The sequence below is a fragment of the Ahaetulla prasina genome, chromosome 2, assembly GCF_028640845.1.
Source record: "Ahaetulla prasina isolate Xishuangbanna chromosome 2, ASM2864084v1, whole genome shotgun sequence".
Lineage (NCBI taxonomy): Eukaryota > Metazoa > Chordata > Lepidosauria > Squamata > Colubridae > Ahaetulla > Ahaetulla prasina.
The window spans coordinates 53,293,031-53,313,060 of NC_080540.1; the positions used below are offsets into that span (position 1 = coordinate 53,293,031).

Consider the following 20,030-nt stretch of genomic DNA (forward strand, 5'->3'; position numbering starts at 1 on the left):
TTTGGGGAAAAAACACTATTATTCCACTGTAAAATAATAAAGCATAAATAAAAATAACCAGACAAATATATATATATATATATATATATATATATTAAAAAGTAAAAAACAAGATGCCACACTTTATCAAAACAGTGCTGAAATCTTTATTCGTGGGATAAATGGGAGCTAACAAATAAACAGTGGCAAATGTTTGCTTTACTATAATAAATGTTCTGATATAAATCACAGCTCTTCACTGAGCTGGTGTTGACATAGAGAGGGTGTTGTGATTTATAGTTTGTTTAGTTTTAGAGAACTGCGACTGAAATACCAGTTTGCCTTAAACAGAGAAAATCCACAGCAAAGATCTTTTGGCATGATTGCACACTGAAAGCATAGTCCTAAGGAAATAATTCTATAAGCACAACTTACAAAACATGTAGCTTTTTAACGGTAAATCAGGATCTTGAAAAAGTAGACCATTTAATAAAATACAGGGATTATCAACTTCAGATTTTAAATTTACAATACAATTGGAAAGAGGGGAAAGAAAAGGTCATATAGCCTGGAGAGTACAGAAGTACAATCCTATATATAGGATATAGAGATAGAGCAACAAGGATGATTAGGGGACTGGAGGCTAAAACATATGAAGAATGGTTGCAGGAACTGGGCATGTCTAGTTTGATGAAAAGAAGGACTAGGGGTGACATGATAGCAGTGTTCCAATATCTCAGGGGCTGCCACAAAGAAGAGTGAGTCAAGCTATTCTCCAAAGCACCTGAGGGTGGAACAAGAAGCAATGGGTGGAAACTACTTGAAGAGAGAAGCAGTTTAGAACTAAGGAGAAATTTCATGACAGTTAGAACAATTAATCAGTGGAACAACTTGCCTCCAGAAGTTGTGAATGCTCCAACAGCAGAAGTTTTTAAGAAGTTGGATAACCATTTGTCTGCAGTGGTGTAGAGTTTCCTACCTAAGCAGGGAGTTAGCCTAGAAGACCTCCAAGGTCCCTTCCAACTCTGTTATTCTATTCTATATCTGGAGGCACCAGATTAGGAAAGGCTAATATAATATTCAATTGCACTATTTTTTAAAAAAGATATACAGTACATATGATGGTATGTGCATTGATTTCTGAGGTGCAGACTCCATAGTGCTGATTGGTGAAGAAGCCTGCCTCTACAGCTGTTTGTGGGAAGCTTGCCTCTTACACACAACGCTGATGAGCAGTATCATTGGAACACACAGCTTCTCCAGTCTGCTCTTGCAGTGAATGCTCTGGGTAGAAAAATGACTGAATGGAGCTCATGAAAAGTATCTAAATATTTGAAATTGCAAAATATACAAATATGCTACTTCAAGGTGCATTAGAACCAGTAGCTTTCTTCACTTTTCATCTCATAAATAAGATTAATAAATTAGCCACAAGTTCTTCTGGACAGAGAAAACAATTCATAGATTCCTCTGGATGGAGCACGTAGTAACATCCTTTTTTTGCATAGTCCCTACAGAAAAAGAATCTGGAGAGATGCTGTAGAGATTAAAAGCAGGGAACAGCTATGTAGTTTGATAGAAGACTGCCACTAAACTGGTTGTTTTTCACAAGATTGAGCAGCAGCATTTTGCAGGGTAGTCTTTGCTGTAGACTTCATTCTCATTGCCAAAGACATAGAAGGAATAAGGTTTGCCTTTCCATTCATATTTAACTTTTGTGAGTGGCACCAGCTCAACCGTTTGTCTCTGCAAAACAAAAAAAGAATTATATTTCTGAGATCATTTAGCTTGGGTGTCTGCAACCTGCGGCTCCGGGCCGTATGCGGCTCTTTCGTCCCCTGCTGTGGCTCTCTGTCCCTCCCATGAGTGACGTCGAGTTGGCCACACCCACCCAGGTTTTGTGGCTCCCAGTGATTTCTTTTCTGTGGGAGACAGGTCCAAATGGCTCTTTGAGTCATTTGGACCTTTTAAGGTTGCAAACCAGGGGTGAAATCCAGCAGGTACTGACAGGTTCTGGAGAACTGGTTGCAGAAATTTTGAGCAGTTCGGAGAAATGGCAAATACCACCTGTGGCTGGCCCCACAGTGGGGTGGGAATGGGGATTTTGCAGACCATTTTTTGTCAAAATAATCAATATGTTATTCTGATGCGGATATGACACTTGTTTGTAACTCGTCTTGTTTTCTTTGGAACATCACCTTGAGAGGACATTGCTTGTTTAGAATACATTAAAATAAAAAAGCAGTAAGTATTAGCCCAGTGTCTGAGTGCTGTGCTCTGCATATTTCCTTTTCCTTAGGAAAAACAGACAAAACAATTGGAATCTGATGTACATAGTGAGGTATAGGTCATTTCATTCCCTTACCATCCTATAACTAGCTGGAGGAAGAGGAGGAAGAGAACTAATTATTTGCAAGCTCTGTGTTAATCCCAGCACCATTTTTATACCACCCCTTCATCCCAAGATCCAGATCTATTGAGATTTAATTCAAAATTGAGGATGGAAATGTGTGATGAAATGCTGTCCAGAGGAAGGGGGTGCATTCCAGAGGAGCAAAAGACAACACAGTTTAGATCAGGGGTGTCCAAATTTGGCAACTTTAAGACTCGTGGACTTCAAGTCCCGGAAGTCCTCAGCCAGCTTTGCTGGGAGTTGAAGTCCACAAGTCTTAAAGTTGCCAAGTTTAGACATCCCTGGTTTAGATAGTTTGTGTGAGAGAAAGAGGGTGAAGATGGCTCCTGCCTAATAGTTCCCAGGATACATGTTTTATGGTACAAGTAGTCTGCTTTAGTTTGGGATATCTGTTTATTGGTGAGAAATAATAAATAAATCTGTTTAGAAGAATCACAATGTGACTTTCTTTGTTTTAGGAACCTGACAGAAGGGGAAAAAGAGGCCAATCCTCACAAACAAACCATTTGTAGCCCAGTTTTTATTTTTACTTTTTTAAGATAGAAAATAGAATGGAAAGCCTCAAGGTGCTCCTCGGGAGTTCTTCAAAAAGTATCTCAGCAAGGCCCCTTCCTACCTTGATCCTCCACTTCTTCACATCTGGAAGCTTGGTGCCAGTTTTCAATGCTTATGGTTTGAACAGATTTTTTTTAACAGATTAACAGAGTTGGAAGGGACCTTGTAGGTCATCTAGTCCAACCCCTTGCCCAAGCAGGAGACCCTACACCATTTCTGACAAATAGCAGTCCAATCTCTTCTTGAAAGCCTCCAGTGATGAAGCTCCCACAACTTCTGAAGGCAACTGTTCCATTGGTTGATTGTTCTTGCTGTCAGAAAATTTCTCCTTATTTCTAGGTTGAACCTCTCCTTGGTCAGTTTCCATCCAATATTCCTTGCCTGGCCTTTGGGTGCCTTGGAAAATAGCTTGCCCCCTTCCTCTCTGTGGCAGCCCCTCAAATATTGGAACACTGCTATCTTTTAATAGATATATGCATATTTTATTTCATTACAGATGTTATTTTAACTGTTGATTGGGAGCCACCCAGAGTTTGAAATAAGATGGGCAGTTATATAAATGTTTTCAATAAATAATACAGGCTGAAATCATTCCCACATTACAAGGGGACCATTTGTAAGCCTGTGGAAAGAAGGGAGGTAGACGCATAATTCCTAATTCCTAGACAGAGAAACTTGAATATTTCTACAACCTCCAATTTTGCTTCCATGTGATGGAAATCAGTTACATCAGTTCCCTGACCAAGCAGCTCTTTCACTATTCATGGACGCAAGTATTATAAATTTAGAATCATTGTCACTTTGTAATCTTTGCAACATACATCAGTTGAAATATTATCTCAGAAAAACATGCTGGTGGAAAACTCTAGTTTCTTTTGTTTTTTAATCCTCATTGGTCCCCTCCTTTCCTTTCTGCTTGTTGTTTAATAAAGGCAAAAATAAGAAAGAACAACAAATTTCTGTTTCCATACATGATTCAAAAGCATGTAACTTAACTCCACCAAAAACAATTGGAACAAGTGGGCCTATTTTTTTTTTCGGGGGCGGGGGAATGTGTTTATATCAAATGTCTCTATAATATAAACACAATTGAGAAATTAATGTGACATTACTTAGAAAAAAGAACAGCATGCCACTGTTTTAGTCCTTTAACAATCTTTAGATCAGGTCACTAGAATTTGCGAACTGAAGAATTCAAAGAACATTTGAAAACTTATGTACATTTTGGGATATTTTCAGGAGGATAATTTTCACAAAAATTCAGGCCAACTTATGGATTGTGACTTCCAGGTGCATTTTAAAATAAAAATCAGTGATACATTAAATGATGTTATCTAGTTTAGGTAATCAAGCATCTGCTAGAAAACAACCAAGCTCAGAGAGCACCAAGGACCCCTCATTAATTCTGAGCTACAAATATTCTCCTTTGTCGAACAAATAATTTCTTGATGTTTAGCACTATTAAAAATGTTTCTTTCACACTTCAGGGAAAATAACTAAACATTATTTCTGTGTTATCTAAGACGGACTGTGCCATGAGAAAAAGATGGCATCCCACAATTCCCCATCAAAGTCTTATGGAAATAAGTTTTCATTTTAGTTATTCTTTTTAAGAGAAAGCCTTTTGCCTCAAAAGTTAGTTTGGCTCTTGAACATCGTGTTGTCTTATAATTAAAATATAAAATATTGGTAGTGATACATTATTTATTTTTCTTTTCATTGATTTATTTATTGCTGGACAATGAAACCTTTTTGTAAAGGATTACAGTTAGAGTTACCAGACTTTAGATGCAATGGACAAAATCTGCATCCAGACATCCCCTGAAATAAAGACCAAATTCATTGTACGTGAAGTAATCTGAATAGTTCACTAAGCCTGCATTATTTCCATCACTTTTCATTATATGTGTCTTATGAAGTAAACAAATGCTGTTATTTATGTAATTTGTAGTAACATGTGTTACTACCCTATTTTTTAATGGTCCCTTAAAGTAAGGTTTTACTTTATTATTACTTTGTAGCAGTTAAAAACAAAAAAGGATAAGAAAACTACACTTCGATAAATGCAAAAAAAAATAATTAATCTGATTGCAAAACATCCTGCAAAAGGAAAAGGAAGAATAATCTAAGATAAATTATTAGATAAATCTAAGATAAATTCTTCATCAACTTGAAATATCCCCTCACACAAACATTTTCAAAACGTATTGGGGGAAAACCCAAAAGAGCTACTTAGTAAGTCAAGAAGGTTTTTAAGTGAACATGAAAATAATAAATAAAAATGAAAATAATGTTTCATTTTTAAAATGCAGTTGCTCTCTTTGGCACTCACCTGTTTCAAGATCCGATGCTCACCTGAAGCAAACACCATTTTGTGTTGAGCAATGCTTGTCCTTGAATAGTCTTTAATGGATGATTCTGGGAAATCAATAATGGGACGTACCTGGTATGAAGATAAAGGCCACAAAATACACTTTTGCATTAGATTATTTAGCACTTTGGAGTGAAATACTGTACAGCATGACTGCATAGAACCATCAACTTTCTCTCAGTAAATGTTGGAATTGTATACCAAAAAGCATACATCCATCACTAAAAGTTTAACAAAATGTAGCTGTGATTGTCTTATCTTTTTGTACAGAGGACATGAGTGGAGAGGAAGCCAGACTGTTGGGGGCGAGTTAGTGGCCCCAAAGGAGGTGGTTCGCAACTTGGGCGTCCTCCTGGATGGACAGCTGTCCTTTGATGAACATCTGGTGGCCGTCTCCAGGAGGGCCTTTTACCAAGTTCGCTTGGTCCGCCAGTTGCATCCCTTCCTTGACCGGGATGCCTTATCACGCTCTGGTTACGTCTCGGCTGGACTACTGCAATGCTCTCTACATGGGGCTGCCCTTGAGGTGCACCCGGAGGCTGCAGTTAGTCCAGAATGCAGCTGCGCGAGTAGTAATGGGAGCCGCTCGTGGCTCCCACGTAACACCACTGCTCCGTAGTCTGCACTGGCTTCCTGTAGTCTTTTGGGTGCACTTCAAGATTCTGGTTACCACCTTTAAAGCGCTCCATGGCTTAGGACCCGGGTACTTACGAGACCGCCTGCTGTTACCCTATGCCTCCCACCGACCCGTACGCTCTCACAGAGAGGGTCTTCTCAGGGTGCCGTCTGCCAAACAATGTCGGCTGGCAGCCCCCAGGAGTAGGGCCTTCTCTGTGGGAGCATCGACGCTCTGGAATGAACTCCCCCCTGGCATACGTCAAGTGCCTGATCTTCGGACCTTCCGTCGTGAGCTAAAAACATATTTATTTATTCAAGCGGGACTGGCATAAATAGTTTGATTTTAAATTGGGGTTTTATTAATATTTTAAATTTTAAATTTATTTTAATTATCAGCCGTTTAGTAATTGTTATATTTTAATTTTCGTTTTAATTGTATATATCCTGTATTTTATTCTGGCTGTACACTGCCCTGAGTCCTTTGGGAGAAGGGCGGTATAAAAATTTAATAAAATAAATAAATAAATAAATAAAATGAGTAGTCTAAATCAGTGTTTGTTAATCTTGGCAACTTTACATATGTTGGCTGGGGAATTCTGGCAGTTGAAGTCCATACATCTTAAAGCTGCCAAGGTTGAGAAACACTGGTCTAAATTATTGCATGCAAAATTAAACTGTGTTTTTGGCCAGAAGCATGCAAAAGTTTCCAGATTTAATCGTCAACATCTTCCAATCAGTGGTGGGCTTCAAATAATTTAATAACCGGTTCTCTGTCCTACTGATCGGCTGGATAGGTGTGGCTGGATGGTCATGTGACTGAGTGGGCATGGCCAACTTGATGTCACTCACGTCGAGGGGCGCTTAACCTTGCCCAGCCTCTTGTGACCATGGGGATGCTGGGTCATAAGTGTGAAAAATAGTCATAAATCACTTTTTTCAGTGTCATTGTAACTTTGAATGGTCACTAAATGAACCGCTGTAAGTCAAGGATTACCTGTACAAAATACAAAAAGCTTCTTTGCTTGCAAAAAGCTGCCCTAAATCCCAATCATTAGATTAGAAATGGGGTACTACACACTGAAGATCAATGAGTCACAGCTGTCATGGAAAGCCAAATCATTCTGTCTGAATACCTTCCTTTTCCTCAGCAATACCTGCAACCCAGAGTTACAAATCAGGCATGGGGCCAGAGCACACTGAGGAATTAAAATAGTTAAAATGCAACCAACTCTTGCTCATAAAAACCCTTTAGCAGAGTGGTCATTTAAGCTCTCCAGAAAGTGGGTGGGCATATTTGGGCTACAAAATGCCAAGCTAAAGAGACAAATCCCATTCTGTCTTTGTTCAGACCTTGCTGCAGGGAATTTTTGCCTATGAATATAGCTATCTATCTCTTTATCTCATAAGTGCTGACATCTGCTGTGGGCTACTGAGGAAGGTGGGGCCTGCTTTCTGCCTCTAAGAAAACTTGCTTCTCCATTTCTCATCCAGGGAAATAGATTTTCCTTTTTACTATTTCTCAAAATATTTCATTCTTCTAGGAGAGGGTGGGTGCTAACTTTCTACAATTGGTGCCATGTTACTATGCCATATTATCATGAGAGCGAACTATAACAAATTGGAAGGAGGATTCACTTATTATCAGTGAGCAATCATGTGCCTTGCCCACTCTAAAGCAATGTGGGTCCTTGAGTGGCTCAGACTGTTAAGACAGTCTGTTATCAACATCAGCTGCTTGCAATTACTGCAGGTTCAAGTCCCACCAGGCCCAAGGTTGATTCAGTCTTCCATCCTTTATAAAGTAGATAAAATGAGGACCCAGATTGTTGGGGGCAATAAATTGACTTTGTATATAATATACAAATGGATGAAGACTATTGCTTGACATAGTGTAAGCCGCCCTGAGTCTTCGGAGAAGGGTGGGATATAAATGCAAATTTAAAAAAAATGCAAGAGACTCCTGTCCAAAAGGTGCTTTTTCAAGAGGCTACTGGACTTTCTGGAAACCAAGAAAATCCAGTTGCCTCATGAAAAAAGCACCTTTGAGACAGGACAACCATGACCTGGATGACTGAAGAATCTCCATAGACAAGACACCCCTGTGCTCAGTGAACTGACAAAGCACGCAGGAGAAGCAATCCTTAGATCCATTTGCACCACTGAAAGATACCAGCTGGTCTCACTCACCTCACAAGATATTCTAAGGTAATCATCCAGATTTAAGAAAAAATCACATGACCTCAGAAAGGCAGTAAAAATAATCAGACAGAATCCCAAGCTTGAATCGTGCCATTTCTTCTATGGCTATGTCAACCCTTCTGTAAATAGCTGTTCAAGCTCCAGGAATAAAAGTACCACAAAAAACTTCGGAGGGGGTGGAGTGGACTCCGGAGAAGCTCAACTACAGACAGAAAGTCTGGGCATACTGCCAAGAACCATTAAGGCTGTTATGTAACAAAGCTTAACCCAGAGACAGTTTCTGAAAACACTTAAAGCAGCAGGGGAAGCAATTACGATAGAGATTAGGCTAGAAATACAGACACACTAGAATCTTTCCTTCTTGCGTTCCTTGCGGGATTAGCTCTGTAAAGTGGGAAAAAAAATTCTTCCAACAACGGGTTCTCTGAACTGCTCAGAAAATTAACATACGGTTCAGGAGAACTGGTGTGAACCGGCAGGAGCTCACCACTGCTTCCAATCGGATGAGAAAAATTATCTCTGAAACCTTGGAGTCTGCTCGAGACAGAGTTGGGAATGCTGAGCTAGATGACTTGGTATTAAACATATGTGTGGAAAAAACTCTACAAAAACTCTAATGGACTAGAGAGATCCCTTTTGGGATGCTTTAATAGATTCTTGAGCTGAACAAGGGATTGAATGACCAATAAGAGCACTCGAGCACTCTGTTTTAGCATTCTAGAGCAGTCTACATTCTATCTTCCAATATTCCTTTATAAATACAGGTAGTCCTCATTTAGCAACTGCTTTGTTTAAGTGAGCACCTGGAGTGATTCTTTGTAGTTATCACAATGATGAACAAAATCACTTTGCAACCAATCTTTACATTATAGTGATGAAAAAAATTATTTTATGACCAATTCTCACATTTATGATCTTTGCGGGTCTGTAAGGCAAAAGAAAGCTGAAATAAGATCATAAGCAGTTGCAGTTTTACATAACAATCACTTTCCTTAATAACCGACTTGCCAGTCTCAATTGTGGTTGCTGGATAAGGACCACCTATTTATTCTTCCAGTAATCTTTGCATACCTATTTGTGGCAATATATATCTTACCAAGTTATGCTCATCACTATGTATTTTTCTTCCAGTTGCTTCCTGCAGATGGTAAGCTGGAAATTCAGATTTGTTGTCTGCTGTGTATTCTAAAATATTGTTCTTCCTATGAGGGGTAAAAAGTTATATTTGCTTGTTATGATTTCAGTTTAAAGATGAAATTGACTGAGTACATGTTAATAAATTTGACAAGATAAGATATAACTTTAATCTCGTGTATATCTTTTAGGGATGCGGTGGCTTAGTGGCTAAGATGCTGAGCTTGTTGATCGAAAGGTCGGCAATTCAGCGGTTTGAATCCCTAGTGCCGCATAACGGGGTGAGCTCCCATTACTTGTCCCAGCTTCTGACAATCTAGCAGTTTGAAAGCATGTAAAAAAAATGCAAGTAGAAAAATAGGGACCACCTTTGGTGGGAAGCTAACAGCTAACATTTAGTCATGCCAGCCACATGACCACAGAGACGTCTTCGGACAGCGCTGGCTCTTTGGCTTTGAAATGGAGATGAGCACCGTCCCCTAGAGTCGGGAACGACTAGCACATATGTGTGAGGGGAACCTTTACCTTTACCTTTATATCTTCTAGATTTTATAAAGACATTGCAGATAAGTGTCTGACAGAAGTGCACTCTTGGGCTGTAATCCCATAATTCAATTATTAGCAGTAAATCTCAATTAATTTAAAATTAGGGTAAGGGGATTATTTCTGGGTAAATAATGCTTAGTAAACAAACATTTAGCTTGCATTTTGAATCCATTCCACAATGCATTCCAGTTAACTGTGTGAATATATTTTTCTTCCAATTATTAAAAGTAAGGTAAGTAAAGAAAAAATGGTATTCCAAATTCAACTGAGGCATATTCAAGGAGGATGCTAAAATATCAGAGCATACAGAACTAAAGGTCATATTGGGGAATATATTACTGGGACAAAAAAAAGAGACATATGGCCCTTACAGGCCTTCTTACATGTATTTTTTCAGATTTTTCAGGTTTTTCAGATGACTAAAGAGACTTACAACATTCTTTCTTTTCCTTTATATCTTACCATGTGATTGAAAGTTCAGTATGATATAGCAATATGCCTTTCCAGTCGCAACGGTAACACATGTTCCGCCCATTGCCACGGCAACTGGAACAACTGTAAAAGAGAGATCAATGATTGAATTAGACCCTATGATATTATAAGTTTTCCTCTCTTGGCAAACAGTATATTAAATACCACCAACTTCGTCATCATCACCATAATTTTATTTCACTCACAGAGTAGCCTAGAATAATGCAAAATTAAATTTGCCATCAGTAGTTACATCAATTTAGAGTATAAAAGTGCAAAAATTAAAGGTACTGGTGTCTTTCTATCACTATCTATCACTATCATAAACATCTAATAATATTAAATAATATGGCTACATAGAAAATATACAATGTAAAAATAAAGTGTGGTAAATATGATAGATGTGGAAGATAACTTAAAAATACCGAAAAATATAAGAAATAACTAAAGCTTAGCAGTACTAAAAAAAAAATGATGAACATTATACCTTTTTGTTGTCAATGTAAAAACTCACCTTTTTTTTCTATTAGAAATAAAATCAAAATCTCTAATCAGGATTTATGGGTTGTAAATGAGATTTAATTCTGTTATTTAATTTCTTGTAACCCTATCACTTTCTTTTCAAATTCTTTTCTTATCAAAAAGAATTATTTAATAATTATGCTAAGAAAGAACCACTTTCTATTTTAGATAGCTGCCAAAGAACTTGATAAACATGGGACACATGCTAGGTTCATACGATGGGCAATCCTCTTTTTAAAATTCTGTGTTATCTATACTTCTGAATCAGAAAGAAACATTTCCTGCTAAATTTAAGGCTTTTTCCATCTGTGGCTTTTACATGAACCTTTTTTCAAAAAATGGCCTACAGGTGATTTGATTTCAACTGCTGCTGTCTACTACCTCATGCAGCTGCCATACTGGTTCAGCAAATTCCATAGGTGAACATTAGCCCTCCTGTGAATCATTTTCACTAAGACATGATACAATCATTCCATTTTTCCAAACCAAAGTGATAGACTTCCCTAACTGCAACAGCAGCAAAGGTGCAGATTAGGGGTGAAATGCTACTGGTTCGCACTACTTCAGGAGAACCAGTAGCAGCGGTAGCGCGAGGCTCTGCCCATCTGTCATTACTTCTTGGTTTTAACCAGGAAGGAATCTGGTTTTTACCCTCTCTGCATGCACAGAAGGGTTTGTGTATGCGCAGAGCATCCTAGCACGCACATGACGCACAAGCAGAGCACTTCCGAACTGGTAGGGAAGGGAAGTAGATTTCACCCCTGGTGCAAAGGCCATATGATCTGCTTGTGACACATCAGGGCCTATTCTAGGAAAAAGGCAGTGGCAAGCCACTTCTCAAAAAACCATGCCAAAAACCCAAAGACCAGATGGCGGGTGCACATGCCTGCACTGGCCCCCTGGTCTTTGGGTTTCCGGTGCACGCATGCGCAGTGGCTATGCATGCCAGAGCACCGGAAATCTGAAGACAGGTGACCTGCACATGCATGCATGCCGGCCAGCTGGTCTTCAGATTTCCAGCACTCCAGCACACACAAAGACCAACTGTCCAGTGTACATGCGTGTGCCGGAATCAAGGAAGATCAACTGGCAATGGCATGCATGCCCACAGAGAAGGCTCTGCTTGCCACCTCTGGCATGCATGCCATAGGTTCACCATCACGGTTGTATACTTTCATTTTTCCTCTCTCTCTCTCTCTATCTGTCTATTAATATCTATATCAATACACCAGGCTGAAATGCTCCCGGTTCGGACCGGCTCGCGCAATCCAGTAGCAATGGCAGCTGCTGGTTCGGAGGACCAGTAGCAAAAATCCATGGCCGCACCATCAGCAGAGGGTTTTTTTTTACTTTTAAAAGCAGGTTTTTCTTCAGCCGAAACATGCCTTTAAAAGTAAAAAAAAAGCCTTTGAGGATCCCGCCCCTCAGCTGAGATCGGCAGAGCCTTTAAACTTTAAAAAAAATATATTTTTAAAGCTCCTCTGGCAATTTCACCTGAGTTCCTCATCAGCAGAACCTTAAAAGACATGTTTTCTGTAGAAAACATGTAGAAAAACTTTTTAAGAGATTCTAAGGCACTTACCTGATTACTGATCGACCACATGGCTTTTTTCCCAGCCCGAAAGCCCCAGTTTCACTTTCAGAACCAGACAGAACTTAGCTAATCTATTTCATCACTGAGCAACTAATGCTGGCTGGCTTTGCTGGCTGAGGAACTCTGGGAATTGAAGTCCACAAACCTTAATAATAAAATAAAATATTTGTGCAGCTTTCTGAGATTTGGTGTGTTTCTGTAGTGTTTCACTCTAACTACACAAGCACACAAAATCTCAGAAAGCTGTATGTGATATTTTGTGTGTGTGTGTGTGTGTGTGTATGTGTGTGTGTATGTGTGTGTGTATGTGTCAGTTGTGTTGTGTTGTGTGTGTGTAAAGTGTGAAAGTTGGTTTTTGAGCTTTTTGTGGCTGTGTGAAGTATGAAGTGCAGCTGCTTTTACATTGTGTGTGAGTCAGTTGTGTTGTGTGTGTGTAAAGTGTAAAAGTTGGTTTTTGGTACCTCTTATTGTTTTTTATACTTTGTTTATTTTTATTATTTATTGTTATTGACCACACCCACCCAGTCATCTGACTACCAAGCCACGCCCACCAATTAAGCCACACCCACAGAACCGGTAGGGAAAATTTTTAGATTTCACCTCTGCAATACACCCACAGATTTATCTTTTCTGAAAGACCTAGATGAGGTATGACAACCCAATAAAAACTTATAGTAAAAACTATTATAAGAATAGAAATGAAGTTTGGATTGAAGCAAAGCTTACCGCTTTTTTCCTGTGCCCGAACACCATGAGCAGGGAACGTAGTCAGATGAATTGAACCCAGTCCCATTACAAGCTGAACACTTTTTCTATAGTTGAAAAAATACAGTATATGTTAAATTTATTTATTTAAGAATAATAACATTGTCAACAACAAGCGGCTAAGTTCCATATTATTTTTTGTGGTCTACAATAAAAGCCATCAAACTTGAGATAAGACCAGTGACATTCAAACCAGCATCAAAGATACCAACCAAAGAAACCTGTTTTGAAATGAGCATTTTAGGGCTTCTGAGAAAGGTAGCCAAGAACCAACCCCTCAGTTCAATAGGGAACAATGCTCTGTTTTGAGAGATAAGCTTCTTTTCAGATGGCTTACGATTCAGTGAACATACATCCTTTATTATAAAGGACAGTCTTTTAATCAGAAAGCTGTCCTTTAGATTTCTTTTTCAGAAACTCTCTTTAGTCCTTCATGTTGGGTTATTTATCTTTTACCATATAAATAGTGCCATTAGGACAGTCCTTCAAATATATTCACATCTTTTTACAATGTGTTTTCCTAAATTTTCTTGATTTTGCTCTCAAATTTTCCTCTGTAAACCAATTGTCAGCCCTCGTGTACCTGGAGGCCCACGGCTACCATTCTGGCGGGGGAAGGAGACACTGGGGTGGCCATTCCGGCAGGGGGAAGAGAGACGGGGCAGCCATTCTGGTGAGGGGGGATTAGAGACGGGGGCAGCCATTCCTGCAGGGGAAGGAGAGATTGGGGCAGCCATTGCAGCGGGGGAGGAGGAGAGACTGGGGCGGCCATTCTGGTGGGAGAAGGAGAGACTAGGGCGGCCATTTCGATAGGGGAAGGATGATGTAACGGACCCATGCACTGACACCAGCTGGATGGATGAGACCAGACCAGATCCAGCCAGACACAATTGATGCCGCTGACTCCACAGCTGTGAAGTGGCTGAAACAGCTGAGAAGCAGAGCGGGAGCCTGTGCATCAGGCATGCATATTTCAGGTTGTCCTCTATTTTTTCAACAAAATACTATATGATCACTGTAGCTCTGGTTTCATTACAAGGTGCTGGCTATCACCTTTAAATTCCTTCGTAATTTGCGTTTGATCTAAAGGTAGCAGGCAAATTTGCAAAAAGTTTTTATTTCCTACAGGTACAGAACACATACTGCAGTCTGCCCCTCCCCTTCATGAATGAAAGACCAGGTCTCTTAATTGCATTTTGAAGCTGAAATACAACCATCCAAACTGAGTCAAAGTTTCTAGTTACAGGTATTGACTTACAAACCATGCATTTAGTGACCATTTAAAGTTACAACAGAACTGAAAAAAGTAACACAACTATTTTTCACACTTATGACCACTGCAGTATTCCCATGAACAAAATTTGGATGCTTGGCAACTGGCATGTATTGTTGATGGCTGCAGTGTTCTACGGGGGGGGGGTGTCATGTGATCACATTTGCAACCTTCAGACAAGCAAAGTCAGTGGGAAAGCCAGATTCACTCATCAACTCTGTTACTAGCTTAACAACTGCAGTGCTTCACTTAAAAACTGTGGCAAGAAAGGTTGTAAAATGGGGCAAAACTCACTTAACAACTTAACAATGGAAATTTGAGGCACAATTATGTCATAAGTCGAAGACCACCTGTATTTGTATCACCTATTTTCCTGGATTTGGGATGGTCACGTATTCCTTTTACTCACAATTTCTGCATAAAAGGAAGCACTGATACCTGACAGGAATATTGTAATGCTTCTTATGCTGACTTACTGTGCCTTTTCCTTTACATGATTGGCACATAATTGCACCACGCCCTTTGCAGTTCTGACAATTCTGAAAGTAAAGCAAAAGACACGTAAGCAAATCATGAGAAAGACTCTGTTGACAGGATAATCCTACTTCACTTGAGAATTAGTGTGCCCAAGAATCAGTTTTATTAAATTTTCTTAAAATAACAGTAGACCTCAGCAAGAAGACAACAGATTCCTGGCCATATTTTTTTGCTTTGACATCCATATGGTTAATTCATATTATCATGCCTTAAAACTATATATTTCCAACTATGAATACACAAATATCAAATGTTCAATGGGAGTCTTGTGGATATCTCTACAAATGTAATAAAAAGAGAGAAATCTCCCAAAATGATTTCAGAAAGCAATTGTCCCTTGAACTGAGTATTAATTTTCCTACAGAAAAATATTAATTTCTACTTAAAATCCCAGTCATTACATACTAATTGAATCCCTCAAGTCTATTAATAGCAATGAAATGTTATATGGTTCATTTTACAATTTGTATAAGAATTCAAAAGACAACATTTAGAACCCTGTAGCTGCTTATTTTACTCTGAATTTATTTGGATTTACTATTAGTTAGATTTAAATATGTTTAACAACTTATCTTTAAAAAGTTTAACTTATCTTTAAAATTAGTACCTTACATGCACAATTTGGTCGCATTTTATTGTGATTTATTTTTTATTCTATGTCTGCGCTACCCAATTATCTCATAAGCTTTAACATTCTTATGCTTGTCTATTTTCTTTAACAAATTGCCAACAAAAACTTTTCAATGATAATTTTATATTCTAGGAGTAATTTGTTAGAAGATTGCAATCATATTCAAAATATTGAACATTTCTAAGAATACTTTAAAAGTGGGAGTAATCAGCTAAACAATAACCTGCCATGAACGAATAGCCCAAGAAATATATTCTGTTTTCTAGAGCTGTTGTTAGGACTCCTTTAGAAGAAGTTCACTTAGTGCAATATTTTTCAAATTTGGCATGCTGGCTGGCGAATTCTGGGAGTTGAAGTCCACACATCTTTAAGTTGTGTAAAAACAACTTTGAAACAACTTTTTTCAAACATGTTTGAAAAAACATTGTCCCAATGGATGATATATTCACAAAACTGACTTGGTCGCCTTATTGAACACACTTTAGAACAGCAGCATAAACCTGTAACTCTAAGAAGAGTAAGAAATATTTGTTTTACCCCCAGGAAATATGAGTGAGGCACTGGAATATGCATTTCACAGTCTGTAAACAAGGGAGGTGGATCCACAGGGATTTCCCAGGGAGTGGGCGGAGGTGCAACATCAGATGAGTCGACAAATCCACCTGGAAAACAAACATACAACCCTCCTCAGTCCATCAGAAACTAAATGAGCAAGTAAACTAAATGAAACTAAAACAGCACAATTGTGAATCGCATTCCTTCATGTATTGTGGCCTCGAAGTAGACAAACACATAGCTACAACTAATGAGATATACTGGGTTAATATTGTTCCATTAAGCAGTACAGAATTTTTTTTTTAAAAAAAAATATTGAATAATATGCCATGTGTGAGTATTGTAGCAATTTTTAAAAACACATTTTAAAAAAGACACTGCTCAGAGTCACTTTATGAGGAGATGAGCAGTCTCTAAATATGATATATAAATATAAATAAAATAAATTTTCCCAGGATCCCTTCAACAGCCTCAGGATATTTGGGGGTTCTTTCCAAGTTTCTCTACCCACCCCATTAAATCCAACAGCAAGGATATGCTCCAGATCCTGTTAATTAAGGAAAGCTTTCTAATGGGACCATGAGGCAGAGTTTTCTGTCTTGGTGATTGCCCTGTGGAACACCCAACCACCTGAAACCAGACTAGCCCTGTCCCTAACCCAGGCATGGGAGTTGGGAAGTTAATGGAGCCCACTCAGTGTATTTTGAAGGTATTACCACTAGTGGCCTTTATTATTTTCTTTTTTTCCTTTTTGATTATGTTCATTTTGTTACTTTAATTTTAATATATTTATTCTTATTTTTAAACTTATTTGCCACCCAGAGTCACCAAGAGAAAGAAAGATTATTTAGATCCTTAAAGTGTAATCCTAAAAATGTTCACTGAAAAGTTCTAAAGGATTTCCTCACCAATGACTAGAAATGGAAATGAGGCCTGAGAGCTTCAAGTTTTGATGGCTTTCAGCTTATTTGGAGGGGGACATCCCATGCCGAAGATGGTAGTAGACTAGGAAGAAGATTCCACTTCAACCCTGTTGTATTCTGGTTCCTAACTTATCTAATTTCTTTTAATGTTTAAATGTTTTATATTTTTGCTTTTAGGATGTGGTAAACTGTCCAGAGGTCAACTGCCCAGAGGCTCACCAGGTAGTGAGATGGCTGGCGTATAACTTTTACAAATAAATACATGAATAAAATTTGTCAGAAACTGATAATATAAAGTTCCCCCTTGTGGTTGTTTTTTTTCCCCCTAGGCCTTCTTCCCCAAACTGGAATCAAGAGATGGGCAACAGATGAGGAAAGCAAGTGACCGGAAGTCAAAGAAGTCTGCTTGCACAACCTGCCCACAACCTGCTTGCACAAGCTACTCATCACAAGAGTTTGGTAACAGATGATTCTCCACCTCCCAGTTCAAATTTCTCTATTTTTAAAAAATAATGTTACGGTTTGACAAAAGTATTCTTAGCGATATCTTCTAAATAAGTATATTAATTGAAATGATGAACAAATAGTCCACAAAGGCTTTATCAGTTCAGAGAAGCGAATCTTCATATTGTTCTCATTCAGTGGAAATGTAAGGAGGGAGCCAACTAGGCAATCCGGTTTTTACATTTTTGTTCTTTTTTAAATTTTCTATCTGTGGTATAAAAATCCGTTCCCTTCATGAAAGGACTACAGACAATCTGTAGGGTAGGTTGTTCATCCTGATTTAAGCGTAGCATAAACAAATGCCATTGTATCCAGCTCCATATAAGGATTTACATTATATTGCACTAACAATTTTACCTGGTTTGGGTAATAAAATGTTTGCAAGAAAATAACCAAACCCATAATCCACTAAGGACCCTTCATTTCAACCCTGAGCTGCAAATATTCTCCTTTAAAGGATTTTACATGTCTGTAATTACACAGAAATTAACATCTTTGCTGATAAAAATGAAAGTAAAATCATATATTGCTTCCTCAATCGGAAAATGCCTAAAAATTGTGGCAGTTTTCCTAAACCACATTTTTGTTGTTTCAATTTTTCACCCTCAAGACCTTTTCAGGATAAATAAATCAATTCTTCAATTAAGTTGGATATGAAAAGAAAGTCATCCAGTGATCTTGATAACTGAAACAGGCTTGTTCTAATTCCAGTCCAACCCTTTAACTCAGCCTGTGCCAAACGGAGTGTCTAAAAGGCTTGGTTTGATGTCAGAAGCCCTTTCTAAAAATAATTTTTAGTACGATGGGAGAAAAGATTAATGCATAATGAATAATTCTACTAATTTTTTTACATGCACAGAGAAAGAGAGATAGGGAGAAGAGGGAGGGAAAGGGGAGAGAGAGAGAGAGAGAGGGAAAGGGAGAGCGAGAGAATGTTTCGGGCCCATTTACTTCAGGTCATTCTTGACTTATAACCACAACTGAGGTAAGCAAGACAATTGTTAAGTGAATTTTGCCACATTTTACAACCTTTCTTGCCATAGTTGTTAAATGAATCTCTGCTGTTGTTAAGTTAGTAACACAGTTGTTAAGTGAATCTGGCTTTCCCATTGACTTTTTTTATCGAAAGGTCACAAAAGGTGATCACATGACCCCGGACACTGCAACCATCATAAATACATGCCAGTTGGCACGCATCTGAAATTTGATCCTGTGACCACAGAAATGCTTCAACAGTCATGGGAAAAACAATCATAAGTGACTTTTTTCAAGACCATTGTAACTTTGAATGGTCACTAAACAAAGAGTTGTAAGTTGAGGACTACCTGTCCTTTGCCCTGATTCCATTAAATGTTAATGTTAGAGTGTAACCAATAGTATGACTACTTGGATTAGTATCTTGAAAAGTTCAAAGTGGTATTCTCTTACAAAGGGATCATCTTGGAAATTTTCCCTCATTCCCCAGTTACTCACCATAGTAGCATTCACTAGCCAAGTGTGTGTCTCTATTTTCAGTGAAAGTCTCTAACCGATACTGAGAACAGAAAACAGCAAATAATTCATTAACCTGAAACTGAAGACTTAATTCTTTGAAGAGAAACGGCCATCCTTGGAAAGCAAACTGGCTTTCTGGCTTCTAATGTGGAAATCTCAGCCAATAATTAGCAGAATCTGGCTCTGGACTTTGCTTTGAGAAATTCCAAAACCCACCCCTAATGGTTTGAAATGAAGCAATCACTGCCTTGTTTTTAATTATTCCAGTGAGTGTAAACTACTTTCATTCACCATGAAACAACTGCTCCCACACAATTAAGTTGTTAGAAGTTTGAACTCAAACTTATTTACAGATATGATTGTATCCAATTTCACGATGTTGTGACAAAATAAATAAATAAATATAGTTATTACCTACTTATGCTTATATATTTGCTTATATGTCGTATAGTTATTTCATGCTTATGCTTAAAAGCGCTCCATGGCATAGGACCAGGTTACTTACAGGACCGCCTACTGCCGCCAATAGCCTCCCATCGACCTGTGCACTCCCACAGGGAGGGTCTCCTCGGGGTGCCATCAGTTAAGCAATGTCGGCTGGCGGCCCCCAGGGGAAGAGCCTTCTCTGTTGGGGCACCTACCCTATGGAACGAACTGCCTCTGGGGCTACGCCTTCTTCCCGACCTCCGGGCCTTTAAGCGCGAGCTCAAGACTTTTTTGTTTCAACGAGCAGGGTTGGCCTAAGAGTAATTTTTAATTGAGTGGTTTTATTTCTTGTTATTTTAATATTCGGCCTTATGGTTTCAGATTTTTAAATTTCAAATATTGTGTTTTAATTTTTGTATATGTCTTTTTAACTTGGCTGTAAACCGCCCTGAGTCTTCGGAGAAGGGCGGTATAGAAATGTAAATAATAAATAATAAATAAATAAATATATATACTGTTG

General features: G+C 38.5%; 1 protein-coding gene across 3 annotated transcripts in view; it reads right to left on the reverse strand.

Annotated features, from left to right (window-relative positions):
• The window catches only part of LOC131193209 (protein SSUH2 homolog), a 43,676-nt gene continuing 23,646 nt past the window's right edge, over positions 1-20,030 (reverse strand). For all 3 annotated transcript variants that reach the window (XM_058173168.1, XM_058173167.1, XM_058173169.1), the window contains exons 7-14: positions 19,064-19,124; positions 16,146-16,270; positions 14,917-14,979; positions 13,129-13,214; positions 10,278-10,370; positions 9,232-9,337; positions 5,280-5,390; positions 1-1,725 (exon numbers count right to left, since the gene is read on the reverse strand). In XM_058173168.1, the coding sequence (XP_058029151.1) occupies positions 1,585-1,725; positions 5,280-5,390; positions 9,232-9,337; positions 10,278-10,370; positions 13,129-13,214; positions 14,917-14,979; positions 16,146-16,270; positions 19,064-19,124 (786 nt within the window). In that variant the 3' untranslated portion in view covers positions 1-1,584. The remainder of the gene's footprint in view (positions 1,726-5,279; positions 5,391-9,231; positions 9,338-10,277; positions 10,371-13,128; positions 13,215-14,916; positions 14,980-16,145; positions 16,271-19,063; positions 19,125-20,030) is intronic.